General features: G+C 44.7%; 1 protein-coding gene across 1 annotated transcript; it reads right to left on the bottom strand.

Moving 5' to 3' along the window:
• Positions 1-730: 730 nt before the first annotated feature.
• On the bottom strand, positions 731-18,810 carry ERP27 (endoplasmic reticulum protein 27). Its single transcript, XM_039703808.1, has 7 exons — positions 18,690-18,810; positions 18,379-18,479; positions 15,594-15,731; positions 12,153-12,266; positions 8,818-8,943; positions 1,891-2,088; positions 731-1,231 (listed from the first exon to the last, which is right to left on the bottom strand). The coding sequence occupies exons 1-7, from the start codon at positions 18,808-18,810 to the stop codon at positions 1,187-1,189; spliced, it is 843 nt and encodes a 280-aa protein (XP_039559742.1). The 3' UTR covers positions 731-1,186.
• Positions 18,811-19,200: the final 390 nt, after the last annotated feature.

Raw genomic sequence — 19,200 nt, 5'->3', positions numbered from 1 at the left:
CAGTGTGACAGGCTCTAGGATGGGACCCTCTGGCTCCCCAGTGTTTCAGAGATACTGATCCCTGTGCTCACACCTTCACACAGATTGACACCAAGCTGCTTCATTCACAAGTCATTCCAGCCCAGTGCTACAATCTCTGCCCATTGCCAGGGCAAAGGCAGCAAGGTATTCTGACACCTTAGACCCTTCCCCTCTCTCTGGGGCACAGCCTTCAGCTCTTAGCATCTATACTGTATTTCTATAGTCTTTTTTCAATGCACAAAAGCCACAAGGGCATCCAGCAGAATTCAGATATATATTTTTATATTTTACCCCTGTACACACACTCATTCAAAAGGTCATCTGGTGCACACAGTTCTCTTCCCTGGCCATACAGATGGTGGGAGCGTGCCTTGCTCTGATCCACAACAGCCTCTCCTGGGTAAGGTTACTGTCTGCAACATCTTAGGTTTATTCACTTTTGCTGCACCATCTCACACCTGCTTACCTAGTGTTGTTCTGGTCCCAAAGCTTCACAGATATCTCCTGCCCTGGTGGAAATATCTGTTGATGATGGGTCCATTTCCATAGGGAATGATTCTTAGCAACCAGCCTGACTGGTTAGGCATTGCATCACTTAAACTCAGAGAAAGGAGGTTTTTCAGCTTATTCAATCATAAATAGAGAGACTTTGTCCTTAAGTGAAAGACGAGGGGAGTGGGAAATAACATTTGTATAAAAATTCAGGCCATTCGCTTACTGCTTTATTTAGTAAAATAAATGGAAAATTTCACGTGATATCAAGCAACAATTCTGTTTGTAGTATCAGACAAGGCTGACAGTGGATCCCAGCATGGCACCAAAACCCAAAAGAATGAGGAAAACAGATCCCTGGAACTACTAGCTTTACTTCTGATACTGTCATTTCACTGTGCCACCCTTTGCTCCAACAGTGGCACAGAAAGACATATTGTAGGGCAATACCAGAGGCCCTGAAGTACTGAAAAAAGAACTCTGGAGCCAACAAATGAGAAGAGATAAGAGAGAAGAGAATCCTGAAGAGGACAGACAGTATGTATGTACATGGAATGATGATGGGAATCCATGACTGACTTGGCTCAGGATTTGCTGAGCTGTAGGGCAGAGTGAATTCTTCATATACCAGAAACAGACTCTGGCTGCAGTCATCCTCTTGGCTGAGAAAGAATCAGAGTTCTTCATTGAGGGGCTTCTCCTCAGATTTGTCTTCTTTCTAAAACACATTAGAGGCATGAAATCAGTTTTGACATTAATTAGTTTCTCAGCATAGGGATAAAGAAAACAAAACAACTCAAATGCCTCCCTCTGCTGTCTATGCCACTGCCCTATCTCTTTTCTGTCACACGACACACAGACCCTGTGCTACAGGAGGATGAATTTTGACAGAGAGAGAACTTATAACACTGCATGAACATTAAGATTTAATTGTGCCTTTCCCAGTAGAAATCACTGGTAAAGTCCTAAGGCTGTACAATGTTCTGTAGTCTCCCTGATAGATTTAATTTCTATCCATGCCACTGGTCTCTGTGACCTGCTCTCATATGCTGCCATCAACTGCCTCTCTTCTCACCATCCAAAAGCACCCTTCACCCTTTCTTCCTAACTGTTCCCAAAAGATAGATGCTTCACAGGGTCCTTCATACAGCTGCAGAGATCAGTGAATTCTTCTTGCTGTAGACTAGAAGGCAGAGATCAATGAAGAAAGAGGCTCTGCAAAGACATCCACCTCTGCTCTGCCCTAAGTCTAAAGTTTCTCTGATATTCAGGTGGAAATGTACATGAAAGAGAAAGTGACGGGTGGGGAGGAGTTCAAGGAACTGAAGTCTTCTTCTTCAAGAGCCTGGTAAACAACAGCATCAGGACCCCCTTTACCTTGGGCACTCTTTGCAGGAAACGATTACAGAAGTCCTGTACACGCTCAACGGAGATGTCATCCACAGTCAACACTTCATGCTCGTCATCTGGGGTGTGGAACACAGCCAGAGCTGGCAGCTGGGACTTCTTCAGCTGGAAGTACGACAGTACTCGTTCATTGCTCTTCAAATTGCTGTCTAACAGGATAAAGAGAATCTGTGACGGAAATAGGAAAGAAAACGTGAGAAAAACAGAAGCTGAGACAGAGAACAGGTCCCCAGACAGTGATCAAATGAAGATTAACAGGGATATTTTTATAAAGAGTTTGAGAAAACCATCCATACTCTGTTAGGACAACACTTGCCTTGGTCACTATCTAGCAGCTCTATGCAGTACATTTATCTGTATTTTATCAAGTCCAGACTTACACTACCAAAAAAAAATGTCTTCTTTCACTTTCTTAAAAAATATAGCTACAGAACAACAGGAGGGCAGTTTCCTTATCTATTCTCTTAATAGATAAGGTAACAAGATGTCTTTTATCTTAACAGCAAATGTCAAAGAAGCTGAATCTTTTACTTGCATGCTATTTGGATAAGATCCTCACATCCTTGCAAGACCCAGTGTAAAAAGGGGTTTTGGTGTGGGAAGAATCAAATTCAATTGCAAGAATGTGGGAATGAAGTACAGTGCATCAGGAACCTGCAAGGATAAGAACATGAAGTACCAAAACCAAAGGACATGTTGAAGTGAGCAGAAATGAGGATGCAAGGATTTGGGAAACAGAAGTTTTTGGCAAGACACCGATGTCCATACAGCCCAGCTCTGTGGAGTGTTCAGACCTGAGGAGAGAAGCTCAACATGAATAAGCCAGGATGACAATGACCTACAGTCATTGCCATAAAATTTATTAAAAAATATATATAGCAGTTAAACAATTAAATCAGTGAGCTGATTAAATAGAATCCCTCAGCAGATGAGATCCAAGTCAATGAAAAAAACACCCAGCTAACATGTGTAATTTTATCTTCTTTTTCCCTGTGTGATCTGCTGGGCCTAGCACATTCAGTGTACCTATGGACAAGGCTATGGCTCCACTTACACAAGAAAAGAAGAGTTAAAAAAAAAAAGAAGTAATGTAATGTGAAGATTACGTGCCCAGTTCCCAGGCTGTGACTAATGTTTTTCTTTCTTTTCAATGAAGAACACTCAAGTTAGCTCCAAACTTGTTTTCTTCTCTAAAAATAAACTTCATAAATACTAAATTCTTTACTTATTAAATTTATGTTGTATAAAAAACAAATATATCTGAAAACTTTCCTAGGCAACAGCCTGTTGGGAAGGAGGAATAGTTAGGCTGCTGTGAGCTTTAACTTCAGTTTTTTAGTGAAATACAGAAACAGGAACAGCACTTTCACTGGATACGTGGCATTCACCATTTGTAATTTTTCTTCCAAAAGCCAACTGTGCCCCAAGAGGAAAAAGCTAGTGAGCAGACAGATGGTGGAGTACTTCTCCCAGAGCACTTAATTCATCTTTTTGCAGGATAAAACACCAAGCTGGAAAAGGGTCATATATTTAAGATTCACAGGTCTAGGTACATGATCTAAGAGGCTTTCAGATGGAAAGCCGTATACAATGTTTTAGGGCTCTCTTCTCAACTAGAAAGCTGGAAACAGAGGCCAGTGTTGGAGGGAAGCATTTTCAGAGTGTCAGTATGGTAAATGGTACTGCATTTTCATGGTGCATTCATTTTGGGTTTCTCTGTAAGAGATTGACTAGATAACAATATTTTTTTAATCAAATGTTAAAGAAGAAGTCATTAAAATAAAAAAAAATATTGTTGCATCACTTCCTATACAAAATCTCCACCACCTTTAAAACAGATGAATAATGAATAATGAATAAATGTTAGTCAATATTCTTCACTTCATCAAGCTTCCAGGCTTTGCTAAAATATCCAAAACCAAAAAGCTGTATATACTTTATCTATGAATACCAAGAATAGAGTAAGTCTAAAAGAGCAAAAAGGTTGAGGTTTAGAACTCTGAATGCCTTCTTCCTCACAGGAGCAAACAGAAACACACAAAGTGGCCCCTCAGCTAGAAAGGCTGAGATGTCATTGTCATTCAGAGTTGCTGACTTGGATCTCTCTAATGACTCCCATTTGGCCCACAGAGCTACAGTGTGCCAAAGTACTGCGAAGTTTCCTTCTCTGCCTGTATTCAAAACATACAGGGAAGAGAGCAATTGCATTTGGCCACTGTAGCTCAGAAGAAGACACCTTAATGCCTGTGAGAATGGTGCATTCCTGGCAGGTCTGTGACATGGGATGGGTCCTCCTTCAGGAGAAGGGCCCACCTGTGCTGGCTGTGCTCCAGGAGTCCTGCCAGGGCAGGGCTGTGTGGGCTCAGGGTCACACCTCTGGGGCAGAAGGTAGGATGTGCTGGCCCAGAGGCCACTAGCACTGGAAGCCTGATCTCCACAGCAGCTGAAAACCAAGAAGGTTTCTCAGTTGTCGCATTTCCATGACAAGATGACATCTTCTGGAACTGGAATTTTCTTATAAGGAATTTTTTTTTTTCTGGGATTCCCAGTCAGCTCCAGTCATAAAGAATGAACACAGTAACCATGGACAATTATATTGACCATGAGGTAGAATTCACATTGCCTAACCTCTGCCATCCAGATCCTAGTCTTGTCTCAGCCAGTTGTCTATGTAACCTCTAACAAGAAGCAGTGACAGGCACTTTATTCCACCTATTTTAGAACAGAAGGAAGCATATGCCTGTCCTTCTCTCTCAGTGCTGAAAAGAGACTAAAACCTTTACTCAGATGACCTAGCAAAGCTAGAGTTCACCAAAAACAAATCCCACTTATAATGGCAACTCTAATGGCACTGCTAGAGATCAGTTAGTTCCATCCCAAACAGAAAATTCACTTTCCATTTCATACCATACCAACCAGTACCATCCTGTACTGGTTAGGTGTTTTAAATTCTGAGATTATTTCCATTAATTTTTTCATTTTGTAGCAATCTTCTACCTGTGTTCAGAGATCTGCTGCTTCAGGCAGTGAAAGATATCCTGCATTAATGTGAAACCCCTGACACAAAATGTCCCCTTCACACATGATATTTTCTGTGCACCATCACTTGCAATAAACCACCTTTCATAAATTTTGTACCCTGGTGCTCTCTTGGTGTCTTGACAACTTGATTCCTAGTCTACTGCCTTTAGAACATCAAGTTTGTGGCAGATACTAAGATATGGAATGCTGCTACTGCCCAGGGAATTAAAGATAATTGAAAATAGCACTGATAGAAATTATAGAAACCAATTTGCAATGATAGAAACCAATTTGCCATTGCTTAGTTTTTCCTCCAACAAAGACAAACAGAAAGGATGGTCAAGCCTTATATCCTGTGTTTGACTTTGAACTTCAGAGAGCTGAAGTTCACTGTTTTGTATAAGCAAAAAGATCAAATTCTGACATCTGAGTGATTTCTTACATCATAGTGCATCAAAGCAAAACAAAAACATCAGTTATGAATTTTAAAAAAAGACAGCTATAAAAACAACTTTACTACAGATATCTATTAAGTGAGATAAAAAGTCTGTATTTACAGCCTTCTCTGTTTATGGTTAAAAGAGGCATCTCTAAATATTATCTCTCTCTGTTCTGGAGCCATCAGTGTCTGACAAGAATAAATAATGTACAAATAACTGTCTGCAAGAGAAAGGGCATCATCTTTTCATTTCCATGGAAGAACTCCTGAAGGACAGCAGGAGTTTCTCAGAATTCATTTCTAAATGGACCTACATCTAAATTAAAAGGGAGCTTACAAACATCCCTACCCAAATAATTTTGACATTGGAAACCAATTATGTCAGCTGCAACAAAAGCTGCTTTTGTTATTCCCAGCATCACCTTGTTGAGACTTCTGCAAACGCCCATGAGTTACACCAGCTGTAATTGTCATGTTATACTCTGACACTGTAGAAACAAAACTGAATATAAGTATTCTAGTTTGGCTCAGCAATGCAAACCCTGACATCTCCTTTCTAGTGCATTTCCTCTCCTTGCCTGTACTCTTGGCAGTACTTTCTCAAATAAGCACATATTTGATTGAAGATCCAAGAAGGATGGTGGATTTACTCCCACAGCTGCAGTGCTCTGAACGCTGTTAGCTGTTATCCACCCACAATTGTTTCTCAAAAAGTGCTAGAAAACTACCATAATTCTTCTTATTGTGGCCAGCTTCTGCTTGTTTATCATCATCTACCATTTGCATTTTCATCTCCAACATTTTACAGGGCTCGTGTTCCACAATAAAATCTAGAAAAATTTAGATTGCTCCAGGCACTCACTGTTGCTCCAGGTGCAGTTCAGACTGTTTTCAAATTAAAGCCCTCACCATCCTGCCTCATGGATCCTCCAGCTGAAAATTTCAGCTGCCCCTCAGGCAGAAGTGAAAATATCATAACCCAGAGGTGAAAGGACCATAATCCAGAAACTGGCAGAATCACTTCCTCATGTTCATTAAGAGTTGGACTCAAACATCTTAGAAGTGTTTTCCAACCTAAGTTATTTCACAATTCTATTGTTTTTCTTCACTCTTTGGGGTCAGTCACTCAGCAGCAGCAGCTCTTCATCTCTCCATCCAAGCAACAAGTTTCTCTTTTCCTTCCCAGTGGTGATGACAATGACAAGGACTGCTCTTCCATCAGCATGCAGCAGAGATGTGTGACAGGATCAGTGCCCCTTCTCCTGCTTGGAGTCCTTTTCGAGGCTCCGTTTGTGTTCTGCACTGCCTTGTAAGAATGCTGCAACACCAAGCATCCCCACTCTGTTCTGGCACTCTGCAGTCACTGTAGAGCTGTGCTGGAAGCAGTGGTACGTGCTCACAGGGAGCCTGAACACCCCTCCACTGCACAGCAATGATTCCTTGCACAAAACACTGGTAGCACTCAGCACAAACAAACCTTTCACCATTATCCCACAGGACAGGAATTACTCACTGGTAATCCTGAACAAAATTCAAGTCAAGAATCTTGCATTTATTCTCAGACAATCTGCAAGCCACTGAAAAGCAAAATCTAATCAATACTTATTTTGAAGCAAACCTCAATTAACTTAGTAGTTCCAACAACACATAACTTCACAAAGGAAAATTAGCCAGCAGGGATCTTCATGGTATTGTGCAGTGGCTGCCACTGATACCCAAACCAATCCAGGTCTTTCCATATGACAAAGCAATGGGAACAAGCCTAAGAGGCCATATCACTCTGCTTAATCCTAATTATCCCGATCTAAAATTCAAGCAGAGGGATCTTAGCTCTCTCTCTGCTTTCTAGAAGGGCAGTCCAAAGCACAAATTACTTCTCAGAGTGCCACTCCTTCGGGAAAAATAACTTATTAGACTCTAGGTCACTTCATCTCTGTGTCCTCGAGTACCACAGCAATAAAATGGAAATAATTAGTCAAATCCCCACATCTTTAATGTTTGTACTTTGCTCTGGCAAACTTGTTGACTTATTTGGTTGGAAATATGCCTGAACAAATAAAAAAAAACCTAGATTTGGCTTGCTGAGAATTCATAAATTGTCTGAACTTCAGTACAACATTTTATCTAATGTTTTGTGAAGTATTTCTAGGAAAATTATAGCTATTTACTCAGATGTAGGCAAGTCACATGAAAACTAGATGCAGCTGCATCAGCAAAGGATAGTGATGCTAAACAGCATGTGTTGGAAGAAATAGCTGCAGGGTGGAGACCTGTATCAGACCCTGCTTCTCATGGAGAATAGCGTTAATTGTGTCACTTTAACACGCATCTCACAATAGATAAATGGAATTTTACAGATAAATGAGTTTTCTTTTATAACTACATATTCATCAAAGCAAAACATTTTTGAAGAGACTTTTTAATTTTGATGCATAGTTTCTGGCTAGTCTCTTGCCAATGGTTAGGAAAGACATAAAGGTTCCAAAGCAGTCCTGTCATAAGCAAGTCTCAAGACTTCTGAGATTGCATGGTTTTGAGGTGGTCCCTGAATTTGAAGATGAAGTTATACTTGATTTATAATCTGTTCCTTCAATACCAAAACCAGATGCCTACAGATAGTCTACTTATCAGATCCCAAATCTTTCCAGCTCCACACTTCTCAGAGGAAGACCTCTTTGCACCTCTCAGCTCATCCTTCCCCACTGCTGTGATACTCTGTCCTCTCCCATCTGTTGCTCTCCCTTGCCACAATGCCTTCCTGTTGCTCCCAATCCTCCTTTGCTTGCAAGTTCATTCCTCTGTTCCTTGGACACAAATTCCACTGTAATCCAGCTGCTGGCAGAGAAGCAGACATCAGATGATTTACTATGTGGGGAGTTCTGTTCCCAGAGGGATGAGATTCAGGCAAAATTTCTCTGAAACACCTCATCTATCTCATCACCTTAGGGTGGGAAATCGAAGCAATAAATTTTCAGCTCCTTTAAAACAGCCATTTCCAGAAGAGAAAGGGTTAAGAAGCACTGACATTATTTGCTAGCTGGTCACTTATATAAGGCTTCTTGGCATCCTGCAGGCTGTAGATACAAATTCACCTCTCACATCAGTAGAGCACAACTGTTGCCAGACTGAAGAGCAGCAGCTGTGTGTTTTCTCCTCGTACAAAGGAACAGAACTCGACTAAAACCAGCAAAGTCCATGATGCTTCAGCAAGACAGCAGAGAGCAGGATACAGAGGGTGTTTCCCCCCGCAAGGTGGCAAACTGGCAAAAGGTGAACAGAACCAACCCGTCCATTTAATTATCCAGATAATCCACTTTTCCTGCTACTTGACCTTTGCTCTCATAATTCACAGAGGAGATTATGCCCTCCCCATTCAGGGCAGAAATCACTGGGTTTTTTTCCTCCCCAATAGCCTCTCTTTCTCTGTTTGGACTTACCTTCCCCTTGTAGAGCTCTGCCGCCGCCCGAAACTTGCGCATTCGCTCAGGGTGCTTTGGAGACATCTTGTCTGTGATCAGGAGGAGGTTAAACTGGAGTGAGCTCTGCATCACACCTACTGCTGTCTGCCCAGCACAGAGACACAAACACAGGCAAGGAGATTGAGAACGCTCAGTTGGCACTGGATGCAGTGTCAGTGAGACATGGCTCAGCTGTGGTTTCTTTGCAAATCAGCATCAAAAGTGGGACAGATTTCTTTAAAGCAGGGGGTATCCAATCTGGGTTCTTTGCAGATGCTCTTAACCTCCTGGCTTTGCTTATTCCCCAGACAAGAGTCTGAAGACCACAAAGGTCCATCACTGGCCTTAAGATAATTAGTGACTAAGCAAGAGGAGTAGGAGTAGGGCAGAATACAGGAAGCTGAAGACTAAAGATGTGAAGAGCAAGGCCAGCAAACACTGAATGTAAGGGTGTCCTAAATCGCTGAGGTCCAGCACCTCTCTGAAATATGAGCAAGAAAGTGGGAAGGATTTGTGATGTCAAGGTTGGTGCTTGTCCTTGTTTTCTTTCTTTAGTGTTACACTGTATGTAGAATGGGGATGAGTTAACAGTTTCAGCAGCCTGATGGCCTGGACACTCCTGAGTGCTGAGGGTTAAAATTGGCTCTGCTGTCCCACAGTGGGAGAAGACCCTGGGCAAGGCCCACGTGAGCACTACACACTGGCCCTCTGTGAGGAACCAGGGTTGGCACTGCCCAAGAAGCCACGGCACCATCTCCATGAACTCTCTCACTCCTCACCTCACTTCTGTCTGCTTCCTGCAGGCCTGCAGCCTCGCCCTCAAATTAAACAGGAGTGGGGCCAGACCCGCTGCCTCCCTAGTGCCACCGAAACCACAGAGGCACAGACTGTGTGCACCGAAACCACTGGCACTCCCCTGCCAGTGGGAGCAGAAAGTTTCCACAAGCTCCAGGAGTAACAAGGAAGGGGTCAGGGAGTGCATGCTGGCAAGGGCCGTGAATAACATCTAGAGCATCTAGACTTTGGCAGACGGGACTCTGCTGTTAGCTTAATGTTTGTCAGGTATTTTGTATCCCTTCACTTTTCTGATGGTGTGCCGCTGAGGCGGGGAGCAGTAGAGGGGCTGCAAGCTAAGCTGGAAAGCGTTAGAGGACTTTGTGGGGGAGGATGAGGCTGAAGGTGAGGGTGAAGCCGGCCAGCACCAAGGCCCTTGACAAGGCTGGGGTGAGAGCGGACAAGGAGGGAGCAGCAGTTCCCTCCAGCAGCTCCGCACAAAGGTGTGCTTGTCCACACAACCTCGTGTAAGAGCAATCAGCAGAGCTCATCAGCAAGGCTGGATTACATCCGACTCTCCTGAAAAGCCCACAGGGTAAACATTGCCTAAAAAATCCTAAAGTATGTAGGAGAAACAGTAAGGGCCCCAGGATGGGGAGAGAAACTCTTGGCAGCACTTGGTGCGAGCCATGTGACCCCATTATCTGCTGACCTGCAGCATTTTTGGATGCAAACAGCAAATGCACTGGGAATAAATGTTTATTAAAAACCAAGCTACCTTTGGGAAGCTGGGAGAGCTTTGGGCCAGCAACTGCAGGAGGCACTGTTAATTGCAGCACCTTGATAGAGCTCCAGAGCATCTGGGAAGAAAACTGTAGCAACATCTGTACTGACAGATCAGGGTGGAGGGGACCAGCTGAACAGCTGAGGAATTCTCCATCAGGGAGACAGCCTGGGTGCCAAACAGGACACCATGCAGTGAGAGCCCAAAGCACTAACAGAAATGCATAAAGAAATTGCATTGTCCCATGAATTGCAAAAGGATCTAATAGGGGCTTCAAGGTTTCAGAAGGTCTGGGAAATTACAAAGATGAGAACATCATCCCTGCTGATGTGACTTGGATATTCTTAAAGGGCTGTTAGGCCAAGGGAACAGGATATAGCAGTCCCCAGAAATAATGCGTGATTTTAAAATGCATTTTTTCCCTTTTGAAGATGAAAAACACAATTTTGTTTTTAGTTTTGAGGGTTTTTTTGTTACAGATGAAAAACTCAAACTCCTACGATATTTCATTGTGGGGAAAAAAAAAAGTTAAATTTCAAAATAAAATAGTCGTGAGAACATCATCCCTGCTGATGTGACGTGGATATTCTTAAAGGGCTGTTAGGCCAAGGGAGCAGGATATAGCAGTCCCCAGAAATAATTTGTGATTTTAAAATGCATTTTTCCCTTTTGAAGGTGAAAAAAACAATGTTGTTTTTAGTTTTGACTTTTTTTTTGTTACAGATAAAAAACTCAAACTCCTACAATATTTCATTGTGGGGAAAAAAAGTTAAATTTCAAAACAAAATACTCTCATTGGTTCTCTTAGATGATCCTTGAGTTTATCTTGAAAAGGCATAGCTCTTCAGCAGATTGGGCCATTCTTCCCTGATACAAGCTGAGCCTGGTCAGCACTGTTATAGCCATCCAGAAGGCCTCAAAATACCCCATCAGCAATGATAAAGTCTCAGCCTTGCAGCAGCTGGGGCTTCTAGTACCTATTGACTCCACAGCAATGAGACCAAGGAACTGCTAAGACTTCAGAAGAACCTAAATCCTTGGTCAACCTCTACAGCAGGAAGCAGTGCTGGGACCCTGCCAGTCAGATGGGAGAGCCAATGAAGATGGCCAACATGGAAGCATTCTAAGCTTGATTTTGTGTCTGGTTTGTTTGTTTGTTTGTTTGTTTGTTTGTTTGTTTGTTTTGGTGGTGGTAGTTGTTGTTGAACTGATTAATTCCAGATGAATGATGGAAGGGATGAGAAAGATTTTGCTTGGGAAGTTCCCAACCCATTCTTGAATATGCATTCAAATATCTGGGCTTGCATCAAGCCCTATGTTCTGAGTGATGCAGAAATCCTGCCTTCTGAGAGCAGGTCGTTTGAGCTTCCATGATTCTCAGGGCTCATCAAAGAAAGGGCATTCTGGCTGAGCTGGCTCTGCAGGCATGGCACAACACAGCAAATGTCCATGGGAGGAAGCAGCACTGCATGCAGAGTAGTAAGAAATGGAGTTCTCTGCCCCTCAACATCCCAAATTTACTGGAAAGCCAAAGGAACTGCGATGAGTCCCTTCCTCTCCCACCACATTCACGCCACAGCAAATCTGCTTCCAGTCCACACATGGAACAGCAGTGAACAACTGTGTGGCTTCCCCAGTCCCATCCACACCCTTGCTCCGACCCTCACATCCAACTGGAGATGCAAACTGGGGCCAGAGGATACCGTGGGAAGAAGGCCAAGTGTGAGGGTGAGGACTGCAGGGAGCTGGTATTTACCACAGGGTTGTACTCTGTCACCAGACGGAGCTCGTTCATCCGAACGAAGCGAATCAGCTTCTTGGCATCAACCTCCCTGTTGTTCATGTCCAGGTCCCGCCGGTCATTGTCCACCTGAAGGCAGGCAAAGACACCTACAGTCACAGCTGTCCTCTCCTCCCAGCACCTCCTCCAGAGGCACTGATTGCGCTCTCTCACAGAGACACCCACCCCCTGGGACACCACCATCCTCTCTCCGCCCTGCACAACCCCCACCTCTTCTAGAGGTCTAGAACCTACAGGAACGAGTCTGCACTTTGAGATAAGGATCTCCCAGCCTTCTCCAGCCTCCCAAGGACAAGGCAAACTCATGGTATAACAGAAATCTCTTAGGACTCCAGACATCCCTACACTATCAGCTCTCGATGCACTGGAGACAGGGAGAATTAGCTGACAAACTACTCTAGCAATTGTGGAGAAAGGTCATTAAACAATCTAACTCCTCACATCAATACTGGCTTTACATCCCTTTTAAACATCCTCATCTGCTTATTCTGTTTCTTCTACAAGTAATAAACATTGGCATCGCCCGGTATGGAATTCCTGGAAACATTGTGCAAGCAGGAAATCTCTCCAATAAAAAGAGGATTTTTCTTCCAGTACAGCAGGAAAGAAAAAAATTTAAAAAAAGTAAGCCCAGCATATTTCAGCTTTAGAGGAAAATTCATCCTGCCACACATCTCCCCACACTTCATCCCCTCAAAATATGTGATTTTATTGAGATTTTCATGACCTGGTAAACAGAAAAAAAAAGCAGGCAAGCACGGAATGATAGCAATACACTAGAGTTCAAGGGCAGGGTTCCTATGTAGTACCACCAGAGGATGTGATGGAGTTAAGCCATGGTGGTAGTGGCCTCTGACATGAAGGAGGATCAAAGTTTGGGATTTGAAAGCCATTGATACATATGTTGAATGAGGTTCTTGGGGCTGAGGAGCAGTCCACATTCACACCCCAGATTTTATTCTCTGCATGTGGACAACATCTGAAAGGTCTTGTGTTAGTTTTTCCAGTGGTGTGCAGACATCTAAAGTAATTTTTGCTGTCCTGTGGTCATTGGCAAGGTTTTTGATACCAGTCACCCGCCCTGTCTGACAACACAAGCTGGTGAATTTCAGACTGTGTGGCCTGATTCCTCTCACAGAATTTCCTCCTGCACAACATGAAAGGGCAGCTCTGCTCAAGTACATAAGATCAGGACAGTGCAACACCTGGGTGGGTGAGATCAGACAGGCCTTGAGAACCAATCTTAAAGCAGCCTGGACTCTACAGAAAGTCTTCTCTTGGCTTTCATGGGCTTCTGGAAACCTCTGACTTCCATCTGGGGATCATAACATCTTGAATCACAACTCAACATTTATGTTTTTAAGAAAATAAGGCTGGAAAATAGCCTGCGTTTAATAGCTGAAGCTCTAGTCAAAATGTCTTCATCACTCCATGTAATTAGGTTGTTAGCATCTGTTAACTATGTTCTTTTTAGGTCTATCAGGATTTCTTACTGGAATAAATCTGTTTCTTTCCCCTGTATACAAAGAAGTCTCACCAGTTGACACAGTCCCTCCTACTACTGTAATTATGGTTTAAACTTCTAAGCATTGTGTTTCATACACTGCAAAGGCAAAGAAAAAAATTTGTCTATGCCTCTGATTCACTTCTATCCTGGTGACGCATCTTTGTATCCTTCAAATGAGTGTTTGATTCCAAGTTCCTGCATCCGTTCTTTTAAAATTCCTTTTTATCTCTGACCTCTTACTCCTACACATTATTCATCACAGGATAAAAGAAAAAATAATGTGTCTGATAATTTAAGAAAAACTGACAATCAGACAAGTGAATTGTCGACCATATTTGAACCTGACTATTGTATTATTTTCTTGGCTGGTTTTTTTTTCCATATTAAATAAGAGTTCGATTGCAAAAGCTTGACTCTGAACAAAGAATATTCAATATAATACAAATTCCAACAATCCAAACAATTTATTTTATCAAACTCACTCCCAATGCAGTCGTCCTCACTATCTGCATGGTGCAAAAACAAAGGATCTTTTCAAAATTTTTGGAAGAAAACCACAATGACTAAGAACCAAAATTGAAATGGGTGTTGCTTAAAATTGCAACATTTAGCAAATAAGAGGTTAAATAAAAGGACGTGCCTAACTATTGCTCACTCTTAGATCATTCTTTTTTTAATTATTTGGATAATATCAGTGGTAAACATGGTGCAGGAAATTATGAGGGGGAAAAAAGAGAACAAACTGTCCAATCTTTGTACAAGCTGGATCTAGAACTTGGCCAAGCTGCCATATTTAGTTTCCCTACAACATGTGGTGTGTGCCCATTTCTCCCCACCTCGAGCACTTAGAGGTCTGGTGTCACAACACTGCACTGGCTTTTAGGACATCTTGTGCTGCCTGGGGCCCTGTTCCTCTTCAGACACACCCACCTCTGCCATGCTTGTGCAAGAAGGAGCAACGTGGGGAAATTGATGTAACTAGTGGAATACTTGCTCTTAACTTTTCTTGCTACTTTTGCAGCAAGCACATGGCCCTTCCCAGTATCATCTCCTTAAATTTCAGCAAATATAGCTACATTGAGGCTACATTGAGCTACCTGCACTTAGAGCTGAAGTCAACAGAGATATGACCTAGTGCAACATCCATCCCTAAGAAACTCCAAAGCAGGATTTCTAATGCCTAAAGCATATTTAGGAAATGAGTCTGCAAACCACAGTGTAGGGTGGCACAGCATCTCTTAACTGCAGAGACCTAGTCTGGATGTGTTTTCTGTCTCATTGGAAAAGTTTTGTACCCTAGGAGACAGCTTTGCCTGCCTGAAGTGACACTTGCCAAGTTTTGGTATCAAGCCTGCTGTGTTGATCCATTGTGACATGGACTCCAGACACTTTTCATGTGTCTCAGGACCCTTTCCAAAACCACAGAAACCCCATCCAAGTTAATGCCAAGCTCTGGGCAGGTCATGTAGAAACACAGGCATTGCTTTTTGCAGAGCTCTGAGTGCTGAACCAGATCCGTAGGGCAAACACCTAAATAGGAGAATCTTACCAGGTGTAATTAACAAGCCATGTCTCAGCGACAGGCACTCTGCAGTTGAGAAGCAAAAGCCTTTTCTGGGGCAAGAAGAGGGGTGTACTTTGAGGTGGGCAGGCAGCCTGACTGCCAACGACAACCCTATTTTTGTCTTGCCCTAAGGAGAGATGAGTTTTATGCTTTTTACTGCTGTATGCATCTTGGACATACTGCTGTATGTCCAAGACCCCCTCCCACCCCCACCAGCGCGCTGGCTGACCCGGAACCAGACCCTTGTTGTGGAGAAGCAGGTTTTTCCCTGTTCCCGGAGGGAGCAGCTCGCGATGCTCCCCACGCCAGGCGCGGGCCCACGCACCCTGCGGAACAGCGCCACAGTGTTCTCCGGGGCGCCGTAGTGCGACAGCACGGCGGCGCTGCTGCTCAGGCCGAAGGGCACCTCCGCGATCTGTCCGGCCGCCAGGCGAAACTGCTCCGCTTCGGGGCTCTGCGGCTCCTGCGGGGCACAGCGGGACGGTCAGGGGCCGAGACCGAGCGGGGCACCGGCACGGGCACCGGCACCGGCACCGGGCGGCACGAGCGCGACACCTGCCGGCCGCTCGGTACCCGCGGGAGCGCGGGCGGGCTCCGGGATCCGGGAACCTGCCAGGATGGTGCTGAGTCCTTGGGCACTCATCAGAGTATAGCTGTAGATCTTTAAAAAAAATCTATATCCATATCTATATCTATATCTATATCTATATCTATATCTATATCTATATCTATATCTATATCTATATCTATATCTATCTATATCTGTCTAATCTATATCTATATATATATCCATATCCATATCCATATCCATATCCATATCCATATCCATATCCATATCCATATCCATATCTATCTATATATCCATATCTATATCTATCTATATATCCATATCCATATCTATATCTGTATATCCATATCCATGTCCATATCTATATCTATGAGCATGTTATGTGTGTGTTTCTAAAATATATACGCATCTATAAACGTCGCCGTTTTCATGCTAACCTTGATTCTAGAGTCGGGGGGTTACAATTTTGAGCACCTTGCATCATCAGTACCGTGGCTCCTTTCAAAAGGATATCTTAGGTGCATTTTGTAAAAAGTAGTTAATTCAGGTTGTGTGCAATTTCTCAGTATTTTGAGGTCCATTCTTTTTCTTGCAGAAAGCATTAACTACTACTATCCTTTGCCTGTATTAAAGCCTTCCTTGCTATTCCCATTCCCAACTTTTTAGTGATGTATTTTTGATACTTCTATTTCTTGGATATAAATTCTCAAGACATGGTCTCTGCTTGGAAATTGGTTTGTTTTTCTTTTTAGTTTGAACTGTCAGCTCAGCTGTTTGTGAGCCCAGAGAGAAGGGAAAACAAAATTCTTTGTTCATTCCAAAGAAAAACATCTCTCATGACCTGTTTTGGAAATGCCAGCGCATCAACATTGCTCTGGTAAGAGCGCTAAAGCCTAGGGTGGGAATAATCTCGCTGAGTTTTGGAGCATTCCTGGGAAACCTGGGGTTTAATCAGGCCGAGCGTGGCCCTTTCTCAGCGACACGTGGGGTTTCTGGAGCAGTGTGCTGTGTTTCCATCGCGGCGTGCTGCTCCCAGTCGGGGAGGCCGTGCTCATTATACGGGAAGCATGCCGAGCCACATGCTGCAGTGAGCTGAAGGGCTGCAGCAGAGAAATAATTTATGGTGAGCAGAGAACATGGGCTTTATTTGGATGAATCTACTTTCAGGCCGAGAGCCAAGCCTTCATGGCACACACACGTCTTTATCTGCTGTTCAAATGCAGCCCGGCCATGCTTCGGCACTGAAAGCCCGGGATGCGGCTGGCTGCTGCCTCCTGCTCCCGGCGGCTGGGGCTGCAGGGTAGCAGCCTCCTGTCTGGCTCTGAAGAATGCAGTCCTGCAGGGGGAGATCACTGTGGCACAGGACAAAAGGAGCCGTGTCCCTGCTTAGCTCAGGAGGAGGCTCTGGGTACAGCTCTGCCAGCTACCCTCGGGGAGGGAGGCGGCTCGGCGCTTTCATTCTGCCTGTGCAGATTGCCGGGCTGCTTTGCACACCTTCAGCGCTGCGGAGCAGCCCCCAAGGAGCTCCAATTGCCTGCGGGCACCGAAGCCGAGGCGGCTGGTGCTCTGTGATCAGGGCTCACCAGGCCCCTGGGCATAAGGCTCACAGCTCCCAGACTTGTTGCTGCCTGCACTGAAGGCAGCACCATTGGTTCTCTCTCTCTGGAGGGCTGGGAGGTGCCACTGCCCTGTGCCAAGGGCACGATGCCCTCCCTAGACTGCCCTCCAGCCCCAGGCACAGGGCAGAAGGACAGAGGTGCTTGCAAAAGGACCTGGTTTTGAAAGTTTCTCTGACATGAGGCAGTGAAAACATGGAAAAAGGTGCAATTTGGGGACCTTAAAAGCAATAAAGATCCTGTTAAAGAGGCCTCTGTTTTACAGTGCTGTAGCTCAATAAATATTTTCCTTTTATTTTGAGGGAAAATACTCATGCCATTTGGAGGGAGCAAGGGACTCATAGCTGTCACACACCTTTGAATTCAGTGGAATTTAGATAAAAAGAGACAGAGATCTCAAGGGTATGTGCTCTGGGGAACAAAGAAGTGAAACAGAGACCATGCCTACATCCTCCCTAAGAAGAGCCTGCAGCCTGAGCCCAAACCCTCTTGGACTTCAGCGGACCGGCACTATCACTTCTCCCTGAGACTTGGCTTCCTCATCCCTGTCACACATGCAGTGCTTTACTCTGCTTTTGCTGACTACAGCAAATAACTGATGTTCCTATTCACCCCTCACCAGCAATTTCTCTACCATGTACATTTCTTTGTTTCTTCCCCTGCAGCATTTCCCTCTCACCTGCTCCAGGCCCCTACAGCCTCCTTCATCTTCCTTCCTTGCTCCATCTCCTTTTCCATGCACAGACCAAATTCCCTGTGCTCTCTCTGTGACCCATCAGCTAATCCCTCCACATGCCTGTCACAGCCCCAGCACCTTTTGGGACAACAGCTGCCTTTGGCAGGTGTTTACACCACATCCAGCCTCATGCTCTCATCAGGGTGGGATAGAGCTCACAACTGGCAGAGGGGAGGTGCTGTGAACACACCTGGAAGAATCCAATGACTGCCACCTCTGCACCACTGATGAAGGCTTCGGCTTCTGGGATGCTGTTTAACAGGACAGGTTTCTCTGTGGTGCTGGCTGTGCCTGCAGAGCAAAGGTCAGGGTTGGGCAGCGTGTACACAAGGAGCAGCTCAAAGAGGATCCCCCCAAGACATACACAAGCATCCCAACCTTACAAGCTCACCCACACACCTCTCTTGCAAGCTCAACATGTTTGTCCAGCATACCTTGGATAAGGAGGACTCCCTGAAGCAGACCCAGACTTTTCCTAAGGCAGGAAGAAAGCTCACTTACTGTGGGATGCAGAGTCACTCCCTCCAGCACAGCCTGCTGGGGAGCATCTGGTGAGCAGGATAGCAAAGAGGCACGGGAAGATGGCTGTGCCCATGGTGCCAGCTCGCCTTCTCCTCGCCATGCCACCCTGCTCCTGTTCTCTCCTCGGTGAGACACGTCAGCTGCTGTGGGGACCCACAACCTTCCTGGGGCAGTGGGAAGGGAGCAGCTGGCCCAGGGCAAAGCCCTCAGCTCCTGAGATAACACCTGGCTGGAGAAAGCCCCTCCCTGCTGTGCAGGAATCAGCCTTGGAGAGCTGCACCAACACGCCGTGGTGCATCCTCACCCACAGCACTGGACTTCACAGCTGCCCTGCACCTTTGTGACCAGACACCCCCGCTAGGTTAAGAACATCCCTCTCCAGGTGCTGGATCTCAGAGGCTGATGTTCCCTTGTGCTTGGCCAGCAGGCTAGCCACAAGCACATGCAGCTCTTGCATTAGCTCTGGGGAACAGCTGCTACGGTAAGTGCT

Source organism: Passer montanus, unplaced genomic scaffold (assembly GCF_014805655.1).
Source record: "Passer montanus isolate IOZ18808 unplaced genomic scaffold, ASM1480565v1 scaffold17, whole genome shotgun sequence".
Taxonomy (NCBI): Eukaryota; Metazoa; Chordata; class Aves; order Passeriformes; family Passeridae; genus Passer; species Passer montanus.
The sequence above is the reverse complement of the archived record's forward strand: the minus strand, read 5'-3'. Positions and strand labels throughout refer to the sequence as shown.

Coding starts and splice junctions, on each gene's coding strand:
- ERP27 (XM_039703808.1), bottom strand. CDS start 18,810: ATGGCGAGGAGAAGGCGAGCTGGCACCATGGGCACAGCCATCTTCCCG. Junction 8,944..12,152: donor TGACAGAGTACAACCCTGTG/GTAAATACCAGC, acceptor TGTGCTGGGCAG/ACAGCAGTAGGTGTGATGCA. Junction 2,089..8,817: donor CAGAGCTCTACAAGGGGAAG/GTAAGTCCAAAC, acceptor TTTCCGTCACAG/ATTCTCTTTATCCTGTTAGA.